This window comes from Tachypleus tridentatus, chromosome 4 (genome assembly GCF_004210375.1).
Source record: "Tachypleus tridentatus isolate NWPU-2018 chromosome 4, ASM421037v1, whole genome shotgun sequence".
Classification (NCBI taxonomy): domain Eukaryota; kingdom Metazoa; phylum Arthropoda; class Merostomata; order Xiphosura; family Limulidae; genus Tachypleus; species Tachypleus tridentatus.
The window spans coordinates 61,022,115-61,046,417 of record NC_134828.1 but is presented as its reverse complement, the minus strand read 5'-3'; the positions used below and the strand labels follow the sequence as shown (position 1 = coordinate 61,046,417).

The window sequence follows — 24,303 nt, the reverse complement described above, 5'->3', positions numbered from 1 at the left end:
TTTATACAGTGATGAGTAATGAAATATCTATGCCCAAATGTTCTTTTTTAAAAGACTAGGTTGTTTTAAATTTCGCGCAAAACAACACGAGGGCTATCTGTGCTAGCCGTCCTTAATTTTGCAGCTCGTTGTTTTTAACCACCACAAACTATTGAAAAACTCTTTTTACAATAAATAGCTGGATTAACCGTCATATTATAACACCCCCCCCCACGATTGATAGAGCAAGTATAATGATGGGAAGGGAGTTTTGAACCCCCTCGACACTCAGATTGTTAGTCAAGCGCCCTAACCAACTGGTCATGCCCAAACTACTTATTAGGATACCACGGCTATTTACCGAATTCAAATGTGTTCATAAAACGAAATGAGTTAACACTGTTTCATTGGCAGGAGTATATCAATTATCGAACGAAAAAGAGCATTTTATTGATAAAGGATCCCTCCAGAATGATCTGTGACGTATTTAATTCTTGTATACAAATAGCTAAAAACTGTATGGAATACAAAATAAACTTAACAATATTAAACTTTATTGAAAACGTTTACAAAATCAGAGTTGAAATATACTTTTACATCTCGAATAATTTCTCAACCAAAAAGACAAAACTATATGAAATTACTGTTTACATAATTAACCTTATTGGTAAATATGCTTAAACGTTTTAGTATTTTGAGTAAAAGTGTATCTGTATGTAAAAGTTTACTCCAAAGTTCTCCAAGTTTTAAGTGTTGTGATATAGATATAATTTTAAAGAAATCTTCAGAAATTCGTTCACTCTTTACTAGATTAATGCATTACATTTACATACACATATAGAAACACATATATTCATTAGTATTAAATATGCCCTATTCTATCAAAAGTATATTGACACCTTTTGAACATGTAGCATGGCTCACCAGTATGTTCCAAAAGAGAACCTTGTGAAACATCAGACGGATAGACTATCAGCTTCGTATTGTGTGCAAAGAGTAAAACACTAGACAGATAATTACAGTTTCGTAGTGTGTGAAAGAGATCTCCGTGAAAACCCATATATAAATATATTAGTAGTTTCGTAGTGTGTGCAAATAGCCTAATGTCGTGAATGGTATGGGGTTTGGATAGGATGCATTAAAGACTGCTGGAAGAGTACACAGTCGATAACTGAAATATTCCCAGTTCTTGGTCATACGTAATCTACCAAACACGAGTATTTACTAACGTGTTGGAAAATTCGTAGTTAAATAAACATTCAGGCCTGTAAAAACAGCTGTTACACGTTAAATATATGAAAATAGGCTTAAAAGAATCTTTGCAATAAATAGACATAATCATAGCGACTTTACTGTGCCTATCTGTGAGCTACGTGGAAGCACTATAGATGTGGTTTTTGATGGGGAACTTCACATCTGCACACACTACGAAACTGGTACATATGTTCATTCTATGTAGAATCATTAGATATTACGTGAAGAAATATTTTAAGGGAATTTACGGTCCAGTTTAGAAGTTTAGCAGTCTAAGTTCTAATACCAGATTTATACAAAATAAATCAAAGATTTGTTTGTTTGTTTATTGAATTGCACACAAAACTACTGGGATACTATATGTGCAAGATGTTCCTAATTGTTAAGTGATGTATTAGAGGGAGGGCAGCTAGTCAGCACCTCCAACCACCAACTATTTAGTTACTTTTTGCCGACAAATATTGAAATTATCATTAACGTCCAACACGACTGAAAGGATGAATATGTCCTGTTAAGAGATTCGATTTGGTAGTCTGCAATTGCAAGGTGAGTGCCTTAACCATTACGTTATGGTAGACCATTAGCTTCAAGAAAATGATGCTTTGTATGTTAGGGTCGAAATTAATGCCAACAAATTAACGAGTTATTTAATCGCTACTTAAATTACCTGTCAATGTTCTCAAATAACCGTTTTTTGTGATCTGTATAAATTGTATTAAGTTATCTTTCGACAATTGAAAATATAGCAATCTAATGAAATCAAACCTTTTAGTATACAATTATTTTTTGGTATGCTATTGAATATGTTTGTTATTATTACTTCACTGACAAAAAAATTATATAATTATCCGTATTGGACGTCAAGAGACTGTCCATAAACGATTAAGTTTTATCTGAACAAGTCTAAGCCCTGATTTTGTAGACAAATATCAGAAAAGGTAGCAGATCATTGTACTTGCATTTTGGTGCCAAATATCTGCTGCTTTATTTCTTGTAAATTTTAGTTACATATTAAGCTACACAACAGAAACTGAATGATTTACTGCTGTTCTCGGCTCCTTAATGCCTTGAGCCTTTAAAAGAACCACGGTTAGTTTTTGCCTGCAAACTTTTTACATGGATTACATGGCATCTAGTGATGAATTTATTTATTTATGATGTTATCTACCCCAACTTTTAATGATTATAATTTCCCTTTCTCTTACAAATATTCCATTTCCCATGAAAGTTGTTGGAATCTATTCCATTCTTTTCCAAGCCATTGCAGATATATTGTCCATTAGATTGTGCGTTAATTTTCACTGTCTTAGTATTAGTTTTTCGGTAGGATTTCCTATAGAAGTTAGAAAACATCACCAGAAATAATGCGGCATTTCCAATAATGACGTACACAAAGCCAGGAGGAAAATCACAATCAAGATAAAGAGGAAGGAGTCCATGAATAAAGGCTACAACAAACTGGACCTAAGGTGAGACAAAAATAGAAGAAATCACAATCAACTAATTTCATTATATTGGGTTTTCAACAAAATTTATCTTTATACATTACTCTATTCTGTTTCTGTTATTCGAAAAAAAGGAAGAAATGAAAGGATCAAAATTATTTTGATCCTGCAAATATAGAACATAATCTTCTCTAGAATTTCCTATATTAGTGACTTTGTTTAAAAAGTAGATCATTTTTAGAGGTACCTATTTTGAAATATAAATATACATACAATATTACTGAGAAACAGTTAAACGTGTAACGTGTTTTCATATAGTTTTACATGAACATTCTACATTTTAAAATAATAAAAGAAGGATATCTCAAAAACGTTTTTAAAAATGGAATCGTTCCTTTATACCAAAAGGACTTAAACCATTTTAAGTCTGTGGCTTTTGATGATTGGTGTTAGAGGAGGATGCATGATGTAAAGCAAGTTCCCAAGAGAATATGTCCTGCATGATGACTAGAAACGACAGGGACCAAACGATCTGCCACAACAAAAAAACTAGAGAAACTAAAATGCAAACAACAGAAAAGACACCGACATGACAAACCATTGACTAACCTCATAATTAACAAAACCGACCGACAATTAAACACAGACGAGATACATCTACTTAAAAAAGGACTCAACTTCGCAATAGCACCTAGGTACATCCCAACTTTAGAAATTAAAGCACGTTTAGAAGACCTAGCCAGGAAACTTGTGATACTTTCCACAGGAAACAAAAACAACAAAAACAACCGAAAGCAATCAACGGAAAGAAGACAACTTCGAAAAATTAAAAATTTGTATTTTCCAGAAACACCTAAAAACAACATCTTAAACGATTTTTTCAAAGAATTTTCTCAAAAAACCATCAATATAATTTCACAAAACAGAAAATTAAAAAACAACCTTACAAAAAGAGACATTAATTCCATTAAGAACCAAAAACAAGACAATAACATTACAATTCTAAAAGCAGATAAAGGAAACGCTATAGTCATAATGAACACAAATGAATACATCTAAAAATGACAAACATTCTATCAGACACAAACAAATTTAAACCAATACACATAAATTCAACAAACACACACGAAACGCAACTAAACAAAATACTACTAAAAATGAAAAAAAGCCAACACAATTTCACAAACACTTTATTCCTACCTAAGCAAGACCAACTCACGCACACCGCAAATATACGGCATCCCCAAACCTCATAAACCAGATTGTCTATTACGACCAATAATGTCCACATAGGAATCGTTTAATTACAATCTTGGTAAATGCATAGCATGGGCATTCTAGAAATATGTAACATCAGCCAGCTCATTCATCAAAGACTTCTTTAATTTCAAATCTAACTTTAATCAACTTAATCATAAGGCCTCAATGGCCAGTTTCGATGTTATATCTCTCTTTACAGAAGTCCCAACCACAGAAGCCTGCAAGATAGCCTTAGAATTCCATATCCGAGACCCTAACCCATCAATAGACATTCCTAGCATCCAATTAGCAACTCTCATAGAATTCACCACAATGAAGACAAACTTCATGTTCAACAACCACAACTATATACAAACAAATGGTTTAAGCACGGGCAACCCAGTATCACCACTTTTAGACAATATTTTTATGACATAAGTTGAAACACAAGCAATTAACACAGCATTACATCCACCACTATATTGGTACAGATATGTGGATGACACGATTATGGAATTCACATCAACAAAATGAACAGTTAATTTTTTCAATCACATTAACTCTATACATCCCAACATTAACTTCACATGTGAACAGGTAAAAATCAATCAAATTTCATTTCTTAACCTCAAAATTACAGGAACCGATACACAATTTAAAACAGAAATCCACCGAAAAATCATCCATACTGGACTATACATTCCTTGGGACTCAGCACATGAAACAAAACAAAAACTCAACATACTAAGAAACCAAATAAACACAGCCATAAAACTAGGCTCACCAGACAAAATTAACGATGAATTAGACAAAATAAAACAATACTTTATCAACATCAATAAGTTTCCTCCATAAACCGTAAAAACATTATACGCACACACCTAGACAGAAAGCAAAATCAACCAACAAACGTAAATATATCTCTCGAATAAAACATCACGAAACCATATACTGCTGCATACCATATATTTCCGACATCAGCAGAAAAATAACCAACATTTGGCAAACACTAGCAACAAAATATGACATCCCAGTTAATAACAAATTTATCCAAAAACCAGGCACAAAACATAGGTCTATACTATGTAAAAACTATACTGACAAACACCACACCAACATTATTTATAAAATACAATGTGATAACTGCCACGACTTCAATATTGGAGAAACAAGTAGAAAAACGGAAACCAGATTCAAAGAACATAAAAAGTCACCTTCACACGTTTTCGAACACTGCAAATGAAATAAGCACAACATAAACAAACACAAAATTAAAGAAATCTTACTTATACAACAACTCAAGCCCAAAATAAACCAATACAAAGGAACACCTTTATACCTATATTAATAAATATATCCAACATCTAAGCACGCACTTTACATTCCTACACTCAATTACACAACCGCCTTCAAACGTGGTCAGTTACCGGTCAGTAACTCTTTCTTTCTTTGTGAACCTGACGATGACCAAAGAAGATCGAAACGTTGTTCGCTCCTCTGTTAGTGCTTTATCTACCCATACCAGCCGTTTTTAAATATATAATACTCAAGAGAATCATCAACTGTTTTAAAGTGTTGAGCTACAGGTTTATCTTGATCGTTGATCAAGATGCTACATAAGTGTTTTCGTGTATGTTCAGTGAGCATCCAGTGGTCACAGTTGTTACAAATAATGTAATAAACTAAACATTTAGTTGTGCAGGTGAAATGGCTATTCGAAGAATACATTGATTTAGAGCCACTAACAGATGTTCTATAACCAGGTTTTTGCATCTAGTCCTCTGACAATTGTACGGACCAATTTGAGTGTCAGATAATAGTTTTATGTTGTTTGGAAGTTGACTACAGACGATTAAATCTTTAATGTCAGTAACTCGTTTATAAGAAATTAAAGGTTTGTTGGGGAACATGTAACTGATGGTGTTGTTCTGTGTTATGATGTGGATGTTGTCAACCAATATACGTGTTGTTTGTGTGTTGAATGGGTGAAACGTAAGAGTAATGGGAAATGTGTTGATGATTTGTGGAGTGTGTTGGTTAAATCAAAGTAGGACTCGTGTTTTGGAAGTTTTGAATTGTATACAGTATTGGTATTATAATTACTGACATGACTTGAACTAAGTAGTTTCTGGAAAGCTAAATTCGGATATTTATTGTTTTTATATAGATTATATTTAGTGTGATGAAGTACGGTAGCCACGTTTTTAGAAGTGGAACACTTTGATAGATTTATTATTAAAGGCGCGGTCGTTAGTGCTGAACGTACGTAATCTGGTAGCTTGTGATTTGGGAATATTTCTCTCGACATATTGAGGATGACTGGAATGAAAATGTAGGTTGCTATGTGTGTTTATAACGTACAAATATCGCTAGATTGCCATAATCAGTCACGGAATATTTATATCAAGAAATGGAATGGTTTGATGAGAGTAAAACACGTGTATTGGAGTGACGAGTGAACAGATTGAATGAACTGAACAAAATATATCGAGTTCACCATTACTACATGTAATTATACCGAAAAAAAAAACACATCAGTATATCTACAATATAAGGTAGTGAGAGTGCCTTTCTAGTTATGAAATATACAATCTTCAATGTAATCAACAAAAATGTTCGCCTAAGAGAGACACAATTTGGTTCCCATGATTAAACCCTTCACTTTTTATAGAATTTGTTGTCAAGAGGAAATACATTTAACGATCAAACTCATTCAGGTAACCTTATGAGAGTTTCAGTTGGCGGATCTTGGGCAGGGGTTCCCAAACTTTTTAGACATGCGTAGCTTCGCATCAGAAAGAAGAAACATTCCAAAGCCTTAACAAAAAAAATACACTAAAAGTAGAAACAAGCGTCATTAGCACCAGACAAAGTTTGCTTCAAGTTTCTAGAATATAAATTTATTTAAAATATCAATATTTAAAGAAAAATTTTTACTTCTACCTACTTGTTCAAAAATGTCTACTTGCAAAATTTATATCAATAAAAGTACAGTGTACTTATTTATTTATTAGTGGCTCAAATGGGCTTGCTTTTGTTCACAAAGTAGTTCAATATTTGAAGTTATGGTTGTTACCTGTAAGCGCAAATCATCTTCATTATTTAGCCTGTATCTAAATTTGATCTTGTAGCTGTATGCAGTGAAAATGTTTGCTCACAAAGATATGTTGTTGGAAAACGCATCAACATTTTCAAAGCTTTGTTACTTATTTCAGGGTGTTCCACGGCCATTTGAATCCAAAATTGTGCTGAATTTCCTGCTGAAATTTTGTTTTCAGGGTGTAATCAGTTGAAATTTCTATAAGTTCTTCTTTCTCTTTCAAAGGCAAATTGTTGGTACTTGCAGAGTCAACAAAGGGATTTTAAATCCACAGTAGTTTTTCTAACTGAGGAGGGAAGTACTTCCCAATAGTTGTACACAAATCAGATATCTACTGCAAGGCTGAAACCTTTGCATCTTCACTTAAGAAAATTTCATTCATAAGTAAAAAAAAATCACTGAGATTTCCGAAGCAGTCAAGTTCTTCAATAAGTATACATTTAACCCAAAGTTTTAGCTTACATTGAAGCGCTTCCATTTTACTCTTTGCTTTAAAGTACGTTACCCTAGTACCCTGCATTGTAGCATTCACTTCATTTAGATAGGCAAATACATCCGAAAGGTAAGCCACTTTCTGTGTCCAGCATTTGTCCCTTAATTTGTATACAAGTTCAAAATGACATTCAGATAAGAAGAAACCTATCTCCTCACGCAGTTCGTAAAACCGAGCAAGCACTTTTTCCCAAGTAAGTCATCGAACTTCAGTATGAAGCGGCAAATTTTTATGCAAACTTCCCATATCCTCACAGAGCAAAGTGAAGATTTTCGCATTGAGTGGTCTTGTCGTAAAAATAGTTACTTTTATAAAATAATCACCCAATACCTCTTTTAATTCTTCTGGCATTAGTTTCATTGCAAGTGCATGACGATGAAGACAGCAGTGGATACTCTCGATGTTCGGGTTTTTCTTTTATATGCGTGCCACTGCACCTAAAAATTTTCCAATCGTAGCTGGAGCCCCATCATTACAAATACTTGAGCAAAGCTGCTATTGGATCTTATGTTTTTCTATAAATAAATAGATCAGTTTAAATATTTTTTCGCCTGTTGTTTAAGAAGGTAAAGGTTTGAAATTAGCATGTCTTCTTCAAAACTAACTTCGTGAATATAGCGAACAAACACAAGCAATATCGCATAACCTGCGACATCTGTTGATTCATGCATCTAAAGCGAAAAAGTTGGACTCGCTTTTACTTGCCTTATTAACTCCGTTAAGCAATTTGCTGACATATCCTTCATTCGTCGAGAAACCAAGTTATCAGAAAGGGACACACTTTGTTTGTTTGTTTTTTGGAATTTCGCACAAAGTTACTCGAGGGCTATCTGTGCTAGCCGTCCCTAATTTAGCAGTGTAAGACTAGAGGGAAGGCAGCTAGTCATCACCACCCACCGCCAACTCTTGGGCTACTCTTTTACCAACGAATAGTGGGATTGACCGTAACATTATACGCCCCCACGGCTGGGAGGGCGAGCATGTTTAGCGCGACGCGGGCGCGAACCCGCGACCCTCGGATTACAAGTCGCACGCCTTACGCACTTGGCCATGCCAGGCAAGGGACACAGAGTTAATGTTTTTATGAAGTTTCCCATCAATCGTACACTCTACCAAATCTTTTGCGCATGGTTTTATCAAATATTCTCCAATTGTATGAGTTACATTTGCTTTTGCAATACTGTAACTAACACGATATGAAGCAATAACAGCACCTTTGTTGTCCAGATGGACAAACGAACGAAATGTAGTCGGAAGCTGGATTTTTAATTCGATGTGTTTGGTATCTAGATGCCGTTTTAACTTTGATGGATGCAAACTAATGTTACTCAACACTGTTCTACACACACAACACACCAGGTCCATCTTCATTACCTGTCCATGCAACACCGTATTCAATAAAACTTTCATCATACTTTATTTTCTTTCTTGTTTCGGCGCTTCTTGCATCATCCTGCGTTAAAGTGCTTGCACATAACGATAACACCGATGAATACGCATTAGGCCTAGGCCTAGGAAGAATTTTACTTGTATCAGATTTATTATTGATATTCAGCCACTTGTCTATTATAAGGGTAACAACAAATTATTTATCTGTCTAAAAACGTATTATTATATCTTTGGCACTTCAAACGTATTTTCGTGGACACAAAATAACTTCTTAATAAAAACTCGTTCAAGCACTTGAGTGTTATCATCATACAATGACTTTCTGACATAAGATAAGTGTTGCCATAATGAAGTCAGAAATAAAGATTTGTGGAAAAAAGGCTAGGCCGCAAGAATAATATAATTTTCTAAAGGAAAAGGGTAACCTATTATTTTAAGAATTTTGTTTTGTTTTTTAACAGAAATTTTTAAGCCAAATAACAAAATATTAAGCCAGATCTGACGTGCGTCTAAATCTCTAACGAAATTAAGCAAAATGAAACATGACATCATGCGGGCGTATGACATTATAGAGTTCACTGATACCAAGTTTGTCTAATTAAACTACAACGAATCTAACCTAACCTAACAATTACCAATTATAATTTCTATAAATATAATTATACTTTATATAAGTGTATTTTGAAACTGAAACAATTGATACTACATATAGTTACATCACAATCTTTCAAATCTGAACAAGTTTCAGTTCTAACGTCATGTTTCATTTCGTTCGAGATTTAGCCGCTAATCAAGACCTGGCTTTTAAAAGACAGTTGACATCACTACTCAGGGTTGACCGATGTTTCATACGAAAATTACTAGGGTATCTTGCATCTCCAATGACCCATGCGATCTTGAGATGGTGCCATACGTACTAGCAACCAGTGATGCCACTGTCGAAGTTAATTGAAATTGTATTAACACTTTCACTGCGAGCACTTTCTCCAAGCTAAATAAAATCGTCTGGCGTTAGGCAGAATATAATATTAAAAGGCCCAATTTGTGATAAATGTGTTATATTAAAGATATATTTTAATTTTTAATATTTTGTACAGAGTATTCTTATTCAATTTTATAGTTTTATTAAAAATATTAACATTCTAATATTTCCTCGCGGAGCCTAAGGGCTCCGTGGAGCATAGTTTAAAAAACCATTGTCTCGGGTATCTTTTCTATCAAGGTAATGTTTTAAGACCTCGAGTCGTCCCTCTTCATATGGAATGGAGGTTTACAACAGAAATCAAGAGATTTCTTGACAGACATCCGCCTACTTCTGTTGTCAAAATACCCAAGAACCTATACCTAACGGAAAGTCAGATGGGTATGCTAAAGAAAGACTTAAATATTGTTTCCATTAAAAGCATCTAAATGAGTTTAATAAAAACACTACGTCGAACGTTTTTTTTGCCACATACGTCTTCAAGTGCATTTCTACACTTCAACTACAGATGAATCAATACACGAAACATCTACACAACCTACAACACCATTACGTCATTTCTTTCTCAGTTACAAAAACAAAGTAACACAGAGAAATGTCGAAAGAAAATTTACAGCTTCCAATGCACAGCTGTGACATCAGTTACAAATCTTGCTAAAAATGAAGAAACAGATTTGCATAATATTTGTTCCCGCGACGACATTGTAACTAAATAAGCTGACAGAGGAGAAGCAGTGATTGTTCTTTCTCTTATTACATGATGTTTTTTGTGTTGTTTCCTTTCAAAACGTTGCTGTAATTGTTATTAACCGACAGGTTTGGTTCTGGATTTTAGAAGGGCGATTGCTTGAAATGTCGTCAAGCTAATAAATCGCTACTATAGTTTTTAAAGGTGATTTATAGTCTGATTATATATATATATATACAAACAGATAAGTTATTGCGTCATTTCTATTAACGTATGTTCAATAAAAAGCTTAAGAATTTATTAATGATAGTGAGATTAACATTTAAAAAGTGAGTCTACTTGTTGCGCAACGCTACCGCTAAAGCTTCTTTGGGCGCCATTTCTGCCTGAGGTAGATATAATACTGCGTCAGTAAGAGAATTGTAAATGGGCTATACGTGTTCCTTTCTAAATATTTCATAGCGTATTAAACCTAGTGGTAATTTTTGCGTAAAAATACATCATTTTTTACCCTTGAAGAACAAAAGACCACTCTCTGTAAGTTATCGGGCTTGCCTTCTATAATATATTCTTTCGAATTATATCAAAATGAAATGGTTTAGTTGATATGTATTCTAAGAGGGTGAATGGGGTCAAGCATTTTCAAGGCCAAGGTTCTGGAGGAACCAGAGACCCATTGTCCAGTTTGGATGAAGTGAGGGCATAGTAAATCCTGAGCATAGAACATTGACCCACTCCTGAAGTGGTGGAAGAGAGATAATGGAGGATAGTCAGTGCTCTTGTACACTTGACGCATAGCTGCTTGATGTGAAGAATGAAAGTCAGCTTACTGTCAAAGATAAGCCCCAAGAACTTTGCATCAAAGACCACAGAAAGAACGTCACCGAGACGGAGCATGAGATCAGGGTGAATGTCCCTTGGCAGCAAAAGTGCATGCAAACAGTTTTGGAGAAAGAAAAGGTAAAATTGTTTGCTGTGGACCACTTCAACAAACAATTGAGAGCAGTCTGAAGCTGCCACTCAAGAAACCTCATGTTCGATGACAGACACGAGATGTGGGGTCATCAACATAGAGCCAGTTTGTAATAGTAGAAGGTAGATGGATAATGATAGCATTAATATTGATACTGAAAAGAGAGACACTCAAGACACAACCCTGAAGAACTTCAAGTTTCTGTGGAAAAGAAATGGAAAGTGTCGAACCCACACAGACCTAGAATCACCTGTCCAGTAAAACGTTCTGGATGATAATGCGTAAATGGCCTCATAACCCATAGAAGTGGAGGTCTCGCAAAATGCCGTACCCCCACGTAGTGCTACTAGCTTTCTCAAGGTTAACGAACATGCAAACATGATGTTCTCTCTTGAGAAAGACTTTCTTGATCGACGTTTCCAGTCAAATAAAGTGGTCCGTGGTAAAGCACTCTCAACAGAACCCACATTGAATGGGTGAGAGGAGACTGTTTGATTTGAGGAACCAAATAAGACGAGCATTAATCATCACTTTGTAATGCTTCTACAGCTGAAAGAGCGAGAATATTTGGTGTGACGAGCATTCGACCATGACCCTCAGATTAGGAACCGAGCCACCTAACCATCTGGTCATGCTGCACTACCAGACAATCAACAAGAAGAATAGAAAGAGAGGCAGAAGAGAGATGGCACAGCATCTCATAGTGAACCATATCAATGATGAGCAAGTCTGAGTTCCACCACTGTAAAGTGGCAGTTATAGTCATAGAGACAATCGGCTCGGAAGGAAAGAGATGATTGTTCTGCCCGAGACTTGATGGCCAAGAAGGCGGGATAAGAAATAAAAGTATTAGAGCCACGAGAAGAGCTCTCACCGAGAGTATTGGCAATACTCTGGATACCAGCAACTTCCTGATCATTGGACAGCAAGACGGAAAGGGTATGGGAAGTATACTTCCCACTGGCCTTCTGACCCATAGGATTTTGGGACTGGTGGTAGAAAATATAATAGTTGTGAACTTAATTGAAGATTCCTTTTGGCTTTGACATCTAACTTACCATGCATGGTACAGACCTGCTGGAAAGCAGTGCAGTTCAAAATAGTAGGACAACTGTAAAGGTATGGCAGACCCATTTTTGAGCCTTCCGTGACTCCTGGCAGGTAGGACTCTACTATGGACGGGTATAACATGAAATTCGTGTCAAGATCTTAGGAATAGAATGAGTATTGCCTGAACAATACAGTCAGTTAACACTACAATGCAGTCGTCTATCAATGACAGGCAAATAATTGTTCTACATCTCGAAGCCAAGGATAGTAGAACCAAGCAGACACCAGAAATCAGGGACGAAGAAAGTGGACCCGGGTAGTCATTGAAAGGAATGGTTGGAATAGAGACAGGAGTAGATATTCACTTGTCAACTCGTTTGTCCATAGAGAGCAGAAGTTTCTTCACATGGTATGAGAATGACTCTGATGGAAGCATGGAAAGATCTGTCTACACTCTCACTGTACAAGTAATACATAGTGCAGCAGCATATCTCCGAAACGGGTTTGGAGACAATAAATTCCGATCTTCAGGATAAGAAATGTTAACACATACTTTTAAAGTATATTTGTTGGGCTGTAATATTAACTTTCTAACTTTAATACTGTACCTTCTAATGAGGGTTATAAAAATTCGAGACAGGAAAGTGGCAATGATAATATAGTACGATATATATATATATATATAGATAAATACTGCAAAGAGATGTCATTTGTAATTAAGCGCAAAGCTACACAATGGGCTATCTTTGTTCCGCCCACCACAGGTATAGAAATTCGGTTTCTCGCGTCGGAAGTTCGTAGCCATACCGTTGTGTCACTAGGAGGGATCCTAATGGAAAAGAGAAGAGAATGGATACGACAAGTTTTAGTACATTCTACCATTATAATTTATAAGATGTAATTCCGAAAGTTCTATTTCTTTTTAAGAGTTGATGATTAAGAAGTGAATTATTTTATAGTTACATCGATTTTTAAATTAAAAAGCTCTGATACATTGCATAATGTTATATTTTTGCACGTTACACGATAACAGCTGAAAGATTTTATGCACCGTAAAGCACATTCCAAGATTATGATGGTAGCCGTTTACACGCATGTGGGTGTTCTTATAGCAAAGACACTTCGGACTATGTGCTTAGTCCACCGTGTGGAATCGAACGCCTGATTTTAGTGTTGGAAATCCGTAGACTTACCTCTGTATCGGCGTCCCCGCTGGTGTGTTTGTATACATAACATATGACATTCCTGATAATTTGCTAAGCTAATAGGTACATCTGACTTACAGTAAATGATAAATTGTGTTACTGATTTTAATTAATAAATGAGATTACAAAACTATTCTGGATAAATTATTAATTCATTGCTGAATTTTGTGTTTATTTAATAGATTGGCAAAGCTTATCTTTATCTATAGAGTTAATACATTTCTTAAGACCTGGTCGAATAATAAATAGTTTTAAAATGTTAATATCGAGATTCACATATATAATTATAATGAAAACTGTAAAGAAACTTGAGGAAATTACTTTAAAACGGTGGTGTGAAACAAATATCAAATATGTAATTATTCATTTACACCAAGAGAGACTGCCAATCTAATTTACCATTTGCAACATGGTCAGATACTTCTTCCACCAAAGGTATGGCTTCATGCGAGGTCCGATAGCAGCCAAGCAGTAGTAGGCATACATGATAGTGTGAACAAAGCAATTGATGAACGGAAAGAAGGCGTTATGGCCACCTGCCACAAATAATAATAAAAAAGAGTCAGATATTGGTTATGTAAGTAAAATTATTTTTTCTTACGGTTGTATTTTTCTTGCTGCTATTCTTTTTTTATTTTAGCCTAACTTTGTCTAGTAGTTCTAATAAAAACAAACAAATAAACATACGTCCAAAAAAGAAAAACTATTGTTTTATTTTACTGCGACGTTTTAAAGAACTGATTTTCATCAGTTTTGAACTTCGTTTAGAATAATAAAAGGGCGTGTCTGTGTGTATATGACCACACTACTTCAAAGAGGAAGGAATCGAGAAACCTGAAATTTTGCACCGATGCTAAAATGACCCTGAAGGTGTGCAACTTGGTATTATTACTTATTTATGTGTGTAATCGCGTGCACATCTTTTTAAGAAGCAAGCTAGCGAAAAACCACATAGAATAGAAGTGTGACCGCTATAACGTCAAGAGAAAAAAAAACATAGAAATCGGAAACTTTGCACCCATACTAAGTGGACCGTAAGGGTGTGCACCTGGGTATTACTATTTAACTTATCCATAACCGTGTGCATCTTTTTAATATGGCAAGCTATTGAAAAATCCACAGAAATGAAATGGTACTTTATATACCTATTTCTAATATTTAGAAAAGCCAGTGCACTTTGGTAACAAAGCGTTCCAACAATTGATTTTATGTCATGTTGTTTAGCAACAAAAGTACAACCTATGCATCTTAAGTATAAATATTAAATGTATAAACTACAAACTGAAAGCATTATTTGTTGATTTCTTGATTTAGAGTATCCGTTGACTCCAACCAGAGCTATATACTTTCACTAGTTATTAAATAAAATAACAGTTTTCCTTTCTTGGACTGCGTTAAAATAAATATAAATAACACAGACTTTCACAATCCGTGGACTAACACTCTGCAAGTACAATTTTTACTTAATAACGTTTGGGTCAACTTCTGTTGGCTGTCTATAATACTGCCTAATAAAACTTTAAAAATTATATTTTCTATATCGTTTACGAGAATGTAAAAGAAAATGAGATGTTGATTTTAGTAATTCTTTTGAACCATATAATTATTTACCAAATGTGGGATAAAAATAACGTGTGCTATAAAATGTAATTTTATATTACCTTTAAGTAAATACAGCTTTATAAGAAACTACTTGAATATAAGCATTGTATGATACATCAATATGAAAAACAAAACAAAAATGTCTAAATAATCTCATGGGATTTTGCCATGAAATGTAATTCACTTGATACACTTAGTTATACGTATACCAAATGTCAAAATAAAACGATGGGGACAACACATGGCCAGGTGGTTAAGCATTCGACTCGTAATCTGAGATCCACGGGATCGAAACCTCGTCTCGCAAAACATGTTTACACTTTCAGCCACTGGGACGTTATAAGTGACGATCACTCCCACTATTCGCTGGTAAAAAGAGTAGCCCAAGAGTTGGCTGTGGGCGATGATGATTAGCTGCCTTCTCTCTTGTCTTACACTGCTAAATTGGGGATGGCTAGCGCAGATAGCCCTCGTGTAGCTTTGGGCAAAAGTAAAAACAAACAAATAAACGATAGAATTAAGCAGAAAATACATTTATTTGTTGGAAGTGCAGTTTGAGTTGTGAAAAATGGGTGACATATTGTAGATTTATTTCTTGTTAACATTTTCGCGGCAGAAACGTACATCACATTACCTGGATCTGTAAAACACTATCAGATACGAAACAGCCTAACATGACACCAGCTTACCAGCACCAAACTTCATGCCAATCCAGATAGCCCAGGCAACAGAAGAATGGTGCACCACATGCAGGGCGGAAATGTGGCTGAATTTCTTCCTCAAGACGAAGAAAATCTAAATACGGAATTAAAAATTGCAATTATAGTGTATATAGTTAAATACTTTATTCACATATTTTGGAAAGATCCTGGGAGAAAAATTAAAAGAATATAATTAATATTCTAGATTCATTATATATTTAACTCTCTAATAATTCAAACGAGAGAAATAAAATTACATTTTATATTTTTGTAACCAAGTCAAAAACCTCTACGCATGGCAAAAGCATTTTCTTTATCACTAGAATATGGAGCTAAAACTGATGTCTAAAGGAGAAAAATACACTTACTGTGTCTGTAAATTCAAAAATCTTCAGTAAGAGGTAATACCAACCGAGATTAACGAACTAAAGAAATAGATACAAGATAATTAGTAGAATATGATATTGAAAATACATCTTAAAATAAATAGCCATTCTAAGTTGGAAAAAAAAGCAGTTTAAGTAATAACAGCAAAACGCACGGACTGGAAAGGCAGACATAAGATAATTAATAAAACATGATATTGCAAATATAGTGCTTCGAACTGTCGTTCAATGAATGATAAGCAAGAGGTGTACAATAGTATCAGAAGTATTTTCGTGAGCTGTTAGGGTTATCTATAAAACTGTTGATCAAAATGGTAGTAATAACCAAGCGGTATATTTTCATGTGAACACTTCTAATACACCAGCCAGATTCTACCAGCTCTATTGATGTCTAGTAGACCCATCTTTTAGGGATTTTTTCACATAGAAAAACAAATTTATTTAATGTAAACGTTTTTAATTCTGCATTCAGTAAAGAAGTTGGCAGCTGATATTGAGTTCGAAGTTGTACAGCTAAATAGAAGTACTGCTAGCTAGCTTACCTATAATAGCATTCGATTATTTTCAGAGATGTGTACCTTATATTGCTCCTCTTGGCAACTATCACGCATGATCAAGCAGCTTTGTTGTCATGAAGTCCACACAAATTTTAATGTTGGAGAAAAGGTGGCGCGACTGGAGAAACTTAACCCAGTTGTTCGACTTGTGTATAAGTATCAGTGAAAATCACTGTTTCAACATATAAAACTAGGTATCACTAGTCGTCGGTCATCTCCAACTTCTCTAGCGTTTGTCTGTTTGAAGAAGTTTGAACGATGTGAGAAGTTAGTATGTTCTTTATTAAACTATGTGACACCTCAAATTGGCTATTGCCTCATTAGTTTCGCTATCACTTTCTACTCTGGTACACAAGGTGGAATACTTGTATCATTCTCGGCTTTTCAACACTTAATTTATACTTGTTTCAGGTTAAAACTGAAATACTGAAGTATTGCTCGATTATTGCAGAAGAAGAGAGATTGAGGGAAACAACGGCTACTTTGTATAAAGGAGATGACCCACAAATATATTTTTGCTACATCAGAATGAACAATACTTCACACTGTAAGAAGAATACACTAGAGAATAATATTAATAAAAATGAAACGGTGCCAACATGAGACATATTAGTTTGATTTTTATAAATGCTGATATTACTATAATTACCTTTAAAAACAACGGGCAGAAAAATAGTATATCCTGTGATATGATCAAATAAATTATGTTCCGACTGAAGTAATAACATTCTCTCAGTGGCACAGTAGTATATTTTCAGACATACGACGCTAGAAACAGGGTTTTAATACCCGTGGTGATCAGAGCAAAAATAGTCCATTGTGTAGCTTTGTGCTTAACTTAAAAAAAACAAACCAATAAAGCCCTTCACCCGATTCCTCAGCAGTAAATGTGATGACTTATAATGCTAAAAAGCTGGCTTTGATGATTATGGTGAGCTTTATGTTTAAGATTGATTGATTGATTGATTTAATGTTTTATGGCACATAGCAGCTAGGCTATCTGCGCCAAATGTCCGGTATAAAGGTAAAAATAAAGTAAATGTAGTAAAATACAGAAAAGGAAATGAAGGTAAAACAAAACATCAATGAAAAACAAAAAAAGTATAAAACCAATGTTGACACCTAGTATACAATGGTAAGACAGAAAGCAGAGTAAAAGAAGTTGTAAAGTACTTACTCTAGCAAAATGGTAATGATCATAACCCGCCAGGAAGACTAACAGGTAAGTTCAAGAACCAGTGTCAGTCACCTGAAGTTGGTCTTTCCAGTCCTGGTTCCGGGTTATGTGTCATAGCAGCCATTATCAAAATGTAAAATAATAGAAGTTTTAAAAGACACATAGCAAAATCGTAATAATGAGTAGCCAAAGGTCCAGTAAAAAGATAAAAGTAAAGTAAATGAAGTAAAATTTTTAAAAGTAAATGAAGGTAAAAACAAAACAGCAATTAAAACAGAAAATGGCGTAAAACCAATGTTGACATCCAGTCTACAAAGTTGTAAAGGACTTCCTGTAGCAGAATGGTAATGATCATAACCCGCCAGGAAGACTAACAGGTAAGTATAAAAACCACCGTCAGTCACCTGAAGTTGGTCTTTCCAGTCCTGGTTCCGGGTTATGTGTCATTATGGCCAGTACTAAAAGTGTTAAATGACATGCAGCAAAAGTGTAATAACAACTCGCCAGGACGACTAACGAGTAGTTCAAACGGATAGTTCAAACAGCAGCAATAGTCACCTGAAGTTGGCCTTTCCAGTCCTGGTGTCGAGTTATTTAATGTTCTGGCCATTTTTCAATGTCAAATTGAACTAGAGAAGAATGAAACTGTAAAAAGGGAACCACAATTAAAAAGGTGTAATGAATAAATATCCAACACTTAAATGAGATTAAAAAGATTAACGACCATTAAAAAACTAAAAACTTTATCAAGGTGGAAAGTGTCACTATCACCAATAACACTGTCTAATGTTACAGATAAACCCTTGGAAAAAACATGTTTAAAATAGTGCCGTCGTTGAGAATCGTAACGATAGCAAGAAAGTAAAATGTGGCTTTAGTGATCTGAGTGTTACACAAACTACACACTGGTGCATCAGTTCCAGATAAAAGAGTGTGTGTGTTTGTGTTTTCTTTTAGCAAAGCCACAAAGGCTATCTGCTCAGCCCACCGAGGGGAATCGAACACCTGATTTTAGCGTTGTAAATCCGGAGACATACCAGATAAAAGAAAACGATGAGTTAAAAAACTGTGACCAATGCGTAGTCTAGTTAGAACAACTTCCTCCTTCCGAACCTTACGGAAGCTAGATGGCCAAAGCCTAATAAAGGGTTTTATGTGAAAAAGCTTGTTGTCGCGTTGCTCACTCCAAGTCGACTGCCAGCTGGCACGGAGCCGAGCCTTGAATACAAGACGGAATAGTCTTGTACGGAATAGGCACAGTGGTGATAGTGCCGGAGCAGATAGATTTAGCTGCCGTGTCTGCAAGCTCGTTCACGCGAACACCAACATGGACTGGTATCCAGAAAAACTGGATAGAAGTAGCAGTTAATGAGAAATGGGCCAGTTGGTTTTGAATATCAGTGAGAACAGGGTGTGAGGCAACGTGTAACGATTCCAGGGCCAGTATAGAACTAAGCGAGTCAGTATAAATAGTGCAGTTGGAGTACTGCTCAGCTTCAATATGATCCAGGGCAAGAGATATGGCATACAGTTCAGCAGTGAACACAGAAGCTGTAGAGGGATTCTGCGCGCAACCACCGAACCGCAGCAAACCATAGCAGAGCCCACTGAATTACCTGATTTGGAATCATCTGTATAAATGGGAACAGAATGATCGTTTGAAAGATGTTCATTAAATAAAAGACGGTACTTCCAATCTGGAGTATCTGCCTTTTTCAGATGATTGAAATAAAGGTCACATATGGGGGCTGTAACAATCCATGGTTGGATGGGCCTACATGTGGAATCTGCAATGTTATCCAAGGACAGACCCAATTCATCCAATTGCGTCTGGATGCGAAGGCCAAACAGAGCAATGACAGATCATCTGTTCTGAAAAGTAGGGCCCAATGAGGAAGGAAAACACATCCCCAGGTAGGATGCTTTGGTAAGGAACGAAGTTTCGAAGAATATAGTAAAGATAGTTGCAAACGGCGAAGGTGCAGAGAAGGTTCATGAGATTCAACGTACAAACTTTGAACTGGAGAGGTGCGGAAAGCCCCAGTGCAGAGTCGAAGTCCTTGGTGATGAATGGAGTCCAGCATCTTTAAGGCCGAGGGTCTGGCAGAGCCATAGACCATTGATCCATAGTCGAGTTTCGATCAAATAAAAGCACGATATACCTTTAATATAGGACATCGATCTGCTCCTCAACTGGTAGTAGAGAGGACACGGAGGATGTTCAGTGCTCTTGTGCATTTGACCCGAAGCTGCTTTAAGTGTGGTATAAAGGTCAGCTTACGGTCAAAGATAAGCCCCAAGAACTTGGTCTCAGGGACCACTAGCAGCAAAACTTTATCGTTGGCGGCAAAAATGCATGCAAACGGTTTTAGAGAGAGAGAAATTAAAGCCATTTGCCATAGTCCACTTCAGTACACGATTCAGGGCAGTTTGTAGTTACCGCTCAATATATCTCATGTTCGACGACTGACATGAGATGTGAAAGTCGTCGACATACAGCCCATTCGCAATAGTGAGAGGGAGTTGTTCAGTGATGGCATTTATCTTTATACTGAAAAGTGTGACACTCAAAACACAGCCCTGAGGGACTCCAAGTTCCTGTACAAAAGAACGGGAAAGTGTCGAACCCACACGAACTTGGAATCTCCTGTCCATTAAAATTTTTCAATAAACATGGGTAAATGGCCACGTAACCCATATGTATGGAGGTCTCGCAAAACGCCATACCTCCATGTTGTGTCATAAGCCTTCTCAATGTCAAAGAATATTGATACAAGATGTTGGCGTTTGAGAAAGGCTTCTCTGATTGATGTTTCAAGTCGAATTAGGTGGTCTGTGGTGGAGTGCTGCCGTCGGAATCCACACTGGGTGGGCAAAGGAGGTTGTTTGATTCGAGGAACCAAACAAGACGAGCATTAACTATCCTTTCTAAGGTCTTACAGAGACAGCCCGTCAAAGCAATTGGCGGTAGTTTGAAGGAATCTTGGGATCTTTCCCAGGCTTAGAGAAAGGAAAGATAATAGCCTGGCGCCAGGCATCAGGAAAAACATTCTCCTGCCAGATCCGGTTAAAAACAATTAGAAGGACATCAAGAGAAGCAGGAGATAGATGGTGCAGCATGTCATAGTGTACATCATTAGGTCCAACAGATGTACTGCCAGACCGATGAAGAACCATTTTCAGTTCCACCAGTGTAAAGGGACAATTATAGTAAAAGAGACAGTCAGTTCGAAAGGAAAGAGGTGAACGCTCTGCCCGAGTCTTGATGGCCAAGAAGGTGGAGGAACAAACAAGATACAAGGAACAAGTGCTAGATACCCGGCAAAAGCTTTCACCTAGAGTATCAGCGATGCTCCGGACATCAGCCACCTCCTGACCATCAGAGAGTAAGATCGAGAGGAGGGCAAAATTGTAGTGCCCACTGACCTTTCGAATCTTGTCCCACATGACCTTGGAACTGATGGTAGAAGATATGCTAGTTGTGAACTTAATCCAAGATTCCTTCTGGCTTTGACGTCTTACCCACCTAGCATGTGCACGGGTCCGTTGGAATGCGACGCGGTTTGAAAGTGTGGGATATCTACGAAAAGTATCCCAGGCCCGTTTTTGAGCCTTCCGTGCTAAGTGGCAAGCAGGATTCCATCACGGACGAGGATATCGTGGAAAACGTGTCGAAGTTTTAGGAATACACTGAGAAGCTGCTTGTATTATACAGCCAGTTACCGCTGCCACACAGTCGTCTATTGATGGCTGATTCACGACGGCAGGATCAAGTTCTGCGAGAGCAGTGAAAGTGGACCAGTCTGCCTGATCCAGCTTTCACCGGGGCACGCGGGTAGGGTGGAATCGACCACGGCCAGTCTCTCTCAAAAGTATAGGAAAATGATCACTGCCTAGTGGATTACTGTCAACCCTCCATGAAAAATGGGAGAATAATGAAGGGGAGCAAACTGAGAGATCATTAGTGGTAAAGGACTGACTAGGTGCATGAAAATAAGTGGAAGAACCAGTATTGAAAAGAGAAAGATTGTGATCAGAGAGCATACGCTCTACAGAGCGACCCCTACTATCAATAACAGCACTTCCCCAAAAAGGATGATGTCCATTAAAGTCCCCCAGGAGTAAAAAGGGAGACGGCAACTGTTCAACGAGAGCATCAAGGTCTGATTGATCATATGTCTCACCAGGGGACAGGTAGAGAGAACAAACAGTGATGGTATGACTTAAGGAAACACGGATGGCTACGGCCTCTAAGGGTGTGTTGAGTGACAAGGACAGGGTGGGCACATGCCGATCAACCAATAGTGCCATCCCTCCATGTACTCGTCCATCACACAGCCTGTCATTTCTGTACAGAGAATACTGCCGAATGGTGACTGTATCAGTAGGTTTTAGAAATGTTTCTTGTAAGGAAAGACATACAGGATGGTAGGAAGCAATCAGTGTTTTGATATCATCCAGATTAGAACGTAAACCTCGACAGTTCCATTGTATCAAGGTGGCCATTTTTAATGACGGGTAGGCGAAGTGGCTGGAGAACCCTTCTGTTTACGACCACGTCTTTTTTCCTTACTGTCCTTAGTCGGAGAAGATCTATCAACCTCCATGGATCCTGCCCTGGGTCGATTGGGCAGGTCTTTGATATTGGAAGGGGAATCCAGTGACTGAGGATGCAAACAAATGATTGTTTTGCCTCTTGGGGTGGGAGAAAAAGATGTTTCAAGGGAAATGCCTGTATTTGAAACTGAAGAATGTGGATCTTGAGATTTGTTGGAATGTATGGGAGGAACAGAGATGGATGTGGAAGTCGATTCATCAACCTTTTTAACCATGGAGGTCAAAAGGTTTTTCATTTGTTTTGAAAACGATTCTCTTGGAGGCACAGAGAGATCTGTCTGCACTCCCACTGTAGTTGTGGAATGAAGTGCAGCAGCATATGTCCGAGATGGAGTGGTGGGCAGCAATTTCCGAGCCTCAGGATAAGTAATGTTATGAGTCGTTTTCAATCACTGCACCTCTTTTTCCTCCAACCATTTTGGGCAAGAACGAAAGAAGGAAGGGTGAGAACCATTGCAGTTGACGCAATGTGGGTCTATGTCACATTCATAGGCATCTTGGTGGTTGCCACCACAACGAGCACATGTCAGGGAACCACGACATGATGTCTTTGAATGGCCGAATCTCTGACATTGGAAACATCGGAGAGGGTTTGGAATGTGTGGCCGTACCCTGCAAATTAGATAACCTGCCTTGATGGTGGCAGGTGCACGTGGTGAAGTAAATGTCAAAACGAGGGTATTAGTTGGCAGTGTAACTCCATCCAGATGCACCTCACTGCAGAAACTCCTTGAGTGGAGAGACCAGCGACAATCTCTGAATCGGGGACGTTCTTCAAATCCCTCTCAACAATAACTCCTCGTGAGGAATTCAAGGTAGCATGAGAGGTAACCTCAATAGGTATATCACCAATTGCCGTTGAATTCAAGAGGAGTTCACTGTGGTGGGTTGTGAATATTTCAACTAATATGTCTCCAGATCGAAGCTTCTTTACTGACTTTGGAGAACCAGCAAGACCCTCTAGTCCCTTCTGAATAAAAAAGGGGGACAATTGCCCTAAAGGTTTTTCTGAAAGATAATGTAATATAAGAAAATGAGGTACGTGTGTTACAGATGTTGAAGATTGCTTCTCAGAGTCTTCAAGACGTGGTCGCTTACCTATTGACTGTTTTTTCACTATTTTATTTGCATTTTTTGAAGGAGGATCCATAGGAAAAAAGAAAAATTTTGGTACCCACTGATTCCACCCACCATGGAAGCCCTACGAGGGGACGCACTACAATGTCACGCAAGGACAATGCAGCAACGCCAGGGTTTCGTGAGCACTATATCCAAATACCAGCATCAGGCACAATGTCCACAACACCCGTTGAGAACTTCCAACACTGGTACTTGGTTGACTCTAGCCCAAGTGGACCAGCCGATTGACCCAAGGGGGCCCACCCAAAGACCGCCCGTCTACAGGAATTCAAGGCCAAAGTGGTGTGTTAGGGTTGGACCCCTCAACCACCAGGATCCTCTCCTCC

The 24,303-nt window shown here is 37.1% G+C and overlaps 1 protein-coding gene across 3 annotated transcripts in view; it reads right to left on the bottom strand.

The window, feature by feature from the left end:
- Positions 1 to 517: 517 nt before the first annotated feature.
- Positions 518 to 24,303, bottom strand: part of LOC143249244 (very long chain fatty acid elongase AAEL008004-like) — a 73,639-nt gene continuing 49,853 nt past the window's right edge. For all 3 annotated transcript variants that reach the window (XM_076498745.1, XM_076498744.1, XM_076498747.1), the window contains 4 exons: positions 16,469 to 16,525; positions 16,089 to 16,194; positions 14,197 to 14,333; positions 518 to 2,697 (listed from right to left, as the gene is read on the bottom strand). In XM_076498745.1, the coding sequence (XP_076354860.1) occupies positions 2,410 to 2,697; positions 14,197 to 14,333; positions 16,089 to 16,194; positions 16,469 to 16,525 (588 nt within the window). In that variant the 3' untranslated portion in view covers positions 518 to 2,409. The remainder of the gene's footprint in view (positions 2,698 to 14,196; positions 14,334 to 16,088; positions 16,195 to 16,468; positions 16,526 to 24,303) is intronic.